This window comes from Monoraphidium neglectum (assembly GCF_000611645.1).
Source record: "Monoraphidium neglectum strain SAG 48.87 unplaced genomic scaffold scaffold03476, whole genome shotgun sequence".
In the NCBI taxonomy this organism is placed as follows: Eukaryota; Viridiplantae; Chlorophyta; class Chlorophyceae; order Sphaeropleales; family Selenastraceae; genus Monoraphidium; species Monoraphidium neglectum.
Genome location: NW_014010153.1, coordinates 1 through 6,303, shown reverse-complemented (window position 1 = coordinate 6,303; position 6,303 = coordinate 1). Strand labels below are relative to the sequence as shown.

The following is a 6,303-nucleotide window of genomic DNA, read 5'->3' as shown; positions in this document are numbered from 1 at the left end:
CCCCCAGGAACGGCAAATTTGTGCTGCTGGACGGTGATAAGATCGCGACCCTCTCTGCAGTCTTCCTGCGCTCGCTCCTCTCCAAGGTCAGCACCAGCACCCGCCACGCCCACACCGCCGCAGCGGCAGAGCCGCTGCGACGACACCCATGGTTTTGAGGGCGCCGGCAGCTGTGGCGGCAGCCATTGCCTGCCTTCTGAGCTTGTTCTCACCCCCAAAGATATTATCACCCTCTTCTCTCAACCTCCCCTCCAACACCCCTTCCCCCCATAGGTACCCGCGGGCCTGATCGCCCCACCCGTGCGCATCGGCGTCGTCCAGACCGCCTACGCCAACGGCGCCTCGACCGACTACATTTCGAAGACCCTCGGCCTGGAGACCGCCTGCACGCCCACCGGCGTGAAGCACCTGCACCACGTGGCCAAGGAGTACGACGTCGGCATCTACTTTGAGTCCAACGGCCACGGCACCGTGCTGTTTGACCCCGCGCTGGTGGCGCGGCTGAGCGCGCTGGACGAGCAGGTGCGGGCGCTGCGTGCCGGAGGGGGTGCAAATTCGTTGGCCTTGAGGGGGCTCAACAGCAGTGGTTCTGGTGCGGCTGGGTCGGCTTGGAATGCACCAGCTGGGGCCCTACAATTTTGACGGGCAAGGGTGAATGGATTCAAGGCGTGAGGGCAGGGGTTGGCTAGAGGTCGAAGGGGGCGAGGGGGGCGAGGCTGGGACTTATGAGGGCCAGAGGGCAGGCAGCCGGGGCGTTGATGTGGCGTTTGAACGCTGTAGAAGAGCCCTGTTTTGCACCTTGACGGCGTGGTGATGGCCTCGCCCTTGCTGCCGGTGCTGCAAGGCAAAACTGGCAGCGGACGGCGCTGCACACCCACACTCTCTCACACAATAAGACGTGCACACATACACACACACACACACGCACGCACACACACACCTCTTTCCCACCCCCCATCTCCCCCACCGCCAGGTCGCGGTGGTGCACATCCTGGCAGTCAGCCGCCTCATGAACCAGGCCGTCGGCGACGCCATCTCCGGCCTGCTGCTGGTCGAGGCCATCCTGCGCTGCGGCACCGCCCTCGAGGCCTGGGAGGCGCTCTACTCCGACCTCCCCAGCCGCCAGACCAAGCTCAAGGTCGCCGACAGGTCCGCCATCACCACCGCCGACGCCGAGCGGCGCTGCGTGGCGCCGGAGGGGCTGCAGGCGGCGATCGATGGGGTCGTGGCCAAGGTGCCGCGCGGGCGCGCGTTTGCGAGGCCGTCGGGGACGGAGGACGCGGTGAGGGTGTACGCGGAGGCGGAGACGCAGGAGGCGGCGGACGCGCTCGCGAGGGAGGTGGGGCGGGTGGTGTACGACCTCGCGGGAGGCGTGGGCGAGCGGCCGTGACGCGACGGTGGCGCGCGGGGGTGTGAGCGGCAGCCGTGCCGGCGGCACGGCGCGGCCGCGATTGCCCCGGCGTGGGGCTGGGGGGCAAGTTGTGGCTTTGGCAGTTCTCATGTGCGTCTGGGTAGAGCAGGGTGGGGTGTCCGTGGGCTCGGTCTTTTTCCGAGCACGTCAGCTGCAGGTGTGCCGTTACACTTTCGTGGCTGTTGCAGTGGCCGGCGCGGATATCAAAACAACAACCGTTTTCAGTGACCTCTTGGAGCCTCACACGATACAAATGCAGGGGTTCGAAATACTTGCATTGGCTGCCCGGCTTTGAATTGTCCGGTGTCCCTATGATCGCACCCGCTGTGTGTTGGCGGCGCTGGTTCATGCATGCAAGCGTGCGGCGGCAGGCGCTCGGCAGCCATTCACACCAACGGCTTCAAACCTGCTTGCTCTTCCCTACTCTCTCTCATAGCTGTGCGTCACACGGGATCGCCGCCCGTAGCCTGCCTGATGCCCAGCAAAAGCGATTTAACTGATGATGACTGCGTGCCCCTGTGTTGCAAACCGCGTTGGATACCAAGAGGACAGGGCATGATTGCCAACCTGGTCAGGATTCACGCCAAGGGCGGGCACCTTGGGTCTGTCCGGCTGTTCTCGGGCATGTTCTCACCCGCGCCACGCACACACCGTTCAAAGCGTGAACGGCATCTTGCGAAGCCGACAAGTGACGTCACTCTGGCAGCTGAACGCAGCTGCTGGCGGCCAGCACAAGGCAGTTCGCGGGTCTTAATAATCACATTGGTTCCAAGGCACAACGCGTCTGGGTGATCTTAGAGCGGGCGTTCAGCTGGTCCCTGGCGTGACACAGCCGCCGCCTGCAGGGTGCAAGTGGTTGTGCGTGCATGGGTGCATGATCTGGCGGCTCAACACAGGCCTTGCCAAGTAATTGGAACTGCTATGATATGACAGGCACTGCCAAGCAACCTGGGAATGCAAACTGTGATCCATGTTTTTGAATTGAGGACTCAGAGAGGTTTGGTCTGCTGCTGCACTCGAACGAGTGTCACAAGGCAGAGGCAGCTTCTGAGTCTTGGAGGCAAGAGGCTGACGCAGCCTGGGATGGAGCCTTGTTGTTTTTGTAGAAAGCAACGTGATTTCGGACCTCTCTACGCGGGTTGCATTTGAAAGTGGCCTCGATCACCGAGGCCCTGCGGACCCTCTCGCGACCTAGCAGCGATTTACGAGCGCTGCCTGATACGACATCAACCAGCAGCGGGACTCCGTACCCTGATTGTCGGGCTCAGCAGCGCTCGAGCGCAGGTGAGAGGTCCTTAGTGGCGGGCGGTGGGCGCGCACCTGCCGTGCTGCTACGCGCAAGGAAGCCGCGCATCCAGCGGCGTGCGAACGGCCGGCCTGCTCGGCGCCGCCTGCGCAGCAGCAGGTTTGCGCAAACAAGCGTCAGCCCTGTGTGTTCTGGGTGTGCGTTGGCCCAATTTTGCATCCTGCATGCGCCGCGGGCGACTATGCGGGTCCAGCCGCATGCGTCGCGGTGACGCCCATTGGCCTGCGCATGGCACTGCGGCCTGGACACTCTCTCGGCCCCATCCAACATGCATCTGCCTTTTTCGACATCCAGGTGTCGCAGTAACCAGGGCCGCGCACGCGGGGCGCCCCTGCGCCATGGCGGAGGCCGCAAACGGCGAGGATGCCGCTGGCGCGGCAGTGGCGGCTGCGCCCGACATCATGTCTCAGGCGGCGCAGCTGCAGGCGGCGGAAGCCATCCGCTTGCAGGTGATGGGTCGGGCATGCGAGCCTGCTGTGCCATCCTCAAACCCCGCAATCTGTGCCACCCGCAAGCCTGCGAGCCGGGGCTGCTTGCCTCCGCAGGTGCCGTCTGCTCTGCTGCAGTCTATGCTGCTGCACCACGCGCCTGAAACGAGGTTACAGCGCCGCGCAGCCTGACGCCGGCCTCTCCCTCCCTCTCCTGCCGCCCGCCTGTGCTCGCCTGATGCTCATCGGCTCTCCATTCAGATGGAGGTACGCACCGGCGTGCACGGGCCGACACGTCCAACCCGCCTTGCAAGTTGGGGCACCGCGCGCAGGCGTCGAAAGCAGCGCCCCGACGGACACCGCCCGCCGCACAGCTCACCAGCTGTCGCTGATCTGTTTACGAATGACCTCCTGACCCCGCAGGAGTACGTCCGAGGCCGCATCCGCCAGTTTGCGAGGGACTTTGCGAAGCAGGTCGCCCCCAACATGGCGCCCGACGCGGTGGACGACGCGGCCAACCGCGTCATCCTGGGCGCGGCCGAGCCCGCGGCGCTGCTGCCGCTGGCGGCGGGGCCGGCGGCGCCGGCGCTGCAGGCGGGGCAGGGGCAGTACCGGCTGGAGTTTCGGCACGAGTGCTCGTGAGTGGGCGGCGGGCGGGGCGGGCGGCCGAAGCGGCTGAAGGAAGGGGCCATGCTGGGTTTCGCGAGGCTGCAGAGCTTGATTGGGATGGGATCCTGCAGCGCTGGCATTACCCGCTGTCATGCTGTCTGGTGCAGGTTTTGCACGGCCGCCGACCCCGTCTGCAGCAGGGGCAAGATCATTGCGCGGCCTCTGCCCCCGCCGCGCTGCGCGCAGGGCCCTCGGCTGCCGCGACGGCGAGTGCTCTCTCTGCACCTTCAACCCCCACCGCGTGTGCGAGCGCAACTTTCAGAAGAAGTGAGGGGCAGTGCGTTGGACCAATTAGCAAAATACCAGTCCCCTGCGGGCAGCGGCCGCAGGCAGTGCGTTGGACCCCAGCGCTGTTTGCAGCGGCGGCCGGCCGAGGGCCACCTGGATGGGCCGCCTCAAGCGGGCCATGCCACTTGCCAACATGAACGCCGCCGCCATGCACGCCTGATCTTTCGACAATCGGCGACCTCGGAAACCGCTCCCTCAAACGACCCTGCCCGCCGCGCTGCCCTGCCCTTGCCCTCGCGCTTGCCGACACAACCCCGCAGGTACCTGGTGGGGGACCCGCTGCGCGCCAAGTGCGGCGCCAGCATCCGTGTAGAGCTGGTGGACATGGCCGGCAGCCCCGTCACGCAGGACTACCCAGACCTCACGTTTGAGGTGCGGCCGGCCGGCGTTGGCGGGTGGGGGTGGATATCTGGGCACATGTGCTGACGTGGCTGGCTGGTGCCTTACTAGGAACTTCGCAACTTTGAGTCCTGAAATCCTGACTAGGATGGCTGTCAGTGCGAGCTGCGAAGCGATTGGCCGGGCTGGGCTTTGTTAGGGCAGGAGGGGGGCCGGAGTGTCAGCAGTCCGCCCAAGGGTGGGAGCGTGTTGGCCTCTGCGGAGGCTGACAGACAGCCAGCCTGGTGCTGTTGCGACTGCTGCTACATGAACTTCCCATGTCACCAGTCATGTCCGTCGCTGGCTGGCTCTGGGAGGCCCTGGCCTGCCCCATTACTGGCCAACCCGCTCACACTCACCCGCATACACACAAGCACTCACGAGCACACACACGCACACACACACACACACACACACACCCACACAAAACACCGTCCAGCTGACCCTACTCGATGGGGTGGCCTTCAAGGACAAGGGGGGAGAGGCCCGCCTGCTGGGAGACGAGGAGCTGCGCAATTGCTTCAGGCGCGCCCGCCTGGCCGCCTGCCGGCCGCCAGCTGTTCCCCTGGGCCACTGGCAGCGGCGCTGGGTGCCCATTCTGGCAGCGGAGACGCGTCGTCACTGCAATTCAAGCAGCGAGGGGGCGCGGGATCCATGCTTGTCTGGGATGCCGCGCCGCGCCGCGCGGCTGGTCCAGTTCCGGCCCCTCGCTGCTTAACGGGACTCCGCGCGCCACCCGCCCCCTACAGGCTCTCAAACCATAAAGACGACCCCCTGCTCGCCTACAAGGCCGGCGGCGGCGCCCAGGGCGGGGGCGGCGGCGGCGCCTCCGCCGCGTCCGGCGGCGCCGCGGGCTCTCGCTACTCGGTCCAGCTGCGCCTGGAGGGCGGCACCGCGCTGCTGCCCGACCTGACCGTCACCGACAGCTCCGAGGCGCTGCTGCAGGGCCGCCGGCCGCCGTTCCGGCTGCTGGTGTGGGCGCCCGACGGGCTGGGGGGTTTTGACCACTCTGTACAGTATGCGGTCAGCGACGACTTTGTGGTGGCGACGCGGCGCGTGAAGCAGGCCAACAAGGCGGACATCCCCATGATCAACGACCACGTGTCTAAGATAGAGCACATTGGTGGGCGTGTGCAGGGCTGCGGGCGCAGGGCCCAGCAGGGCGGGGCGGGCGCGCGGCAGCGCAGGGCGGAGGCGGCGGCTGGGGCCGGGGTGCTGTTGGGCGCTGTGGATGGCGCCACGGGCTGTGGGCGCGGGCTGCAGGACGGGCTTCCAGGAGACGCGCAGCCGCTTCCTAGCTCGTCGCCCGTCGCGCCGCGCCCCTCCAACCTCCCCCGCCGCCGCGCGGCGTTCGCTCGTCTGGGCGTCTCGCACACCCTCAGTGCGCCGTCGGCCCACGCCCCTGGCGCCCCCCCGCCCCTGCCCCCGTGCCCAGGCCGGGAAACTGTGAAGAAGCTGTCAGACATGCGGGTGGCGGCACAGGAGAGCGGCGTGGACATGCAGATCGACGAGAGGATGGCGCGCATAGAGACGGGTGGGCGGGCGGATGGGGTGTGCTGAGGGGGCCGTGAGAGGCGGGGAGGGGTGCTCGGGAGCGGCGAGGGCTCGCGCAGGGGGCGCGTGTGGCTGAAGGGGCGCGCTTTGTTCCTGAACAGGGCAGGCTTCAAATAAGCAGGTGGGCCCCACATGGCACGCCGGGGCCCCACCTCCGGCAGCCCTGCGACTGCAGCTGCGCCGCCGCGTCCCGTGCCACGCAACTCCAGCAACCGCGCACCGCTCGGCCAGAACGCCTCACGCCCCCCTCCCCCTGCGCCGCGCACCCC

The 6,303-nt window shown here is 67.0% G+C and overlaps 2 protein-coding genes across 2 annotated transcripts; both read left to right on the top strand.

The window, feature by feature from the left end:
- Window positions 1-148: 148 nt before the first annotated feature.
- Window positions 149-1,390, top strand: MNEG_12859 (phosphoacetylglucosamine mutase; the record flags this gene model as incomplete). The annotated part of the gene is made up of 3 exons (XM_014038670.1): window positions 149-151; window positions 274-522; window positions 974-1,390. The coding sequence occupies 3 exons, from the start codon at window positions 149-151 to the stop codon at window positions 1,388-1,390; spliced, it is 669 nt and encodes a 222-aa protein (XP_013894124.1).
- Window positions 1,391-3,055: 1,665 nt separating this feature from the next.
- On the top strand, window positions 3,056-6,040 carry MNEG_12858 (hypothetical protein; the record flags this gene model as incomplete). The annotated part of the gene is made up of 6 exons (XM_014038669.1): window positions 3,056-3,166; window positions 3,407-3,412; window positions 3,569-3,783; window positions 4,001-4,081; window positions 4,363-4,497; window positions 5,230-6,040. 6 exons carry the CDS (start codon window positions 3,056-3,058, stop codon window positions 6,038-6,040), a joined length of 1,359 nt encoding a protein of 452 aa, XP_013894123.1.
- Window positions 6,041-6,303: the final 263 nt, after the last annotated feature.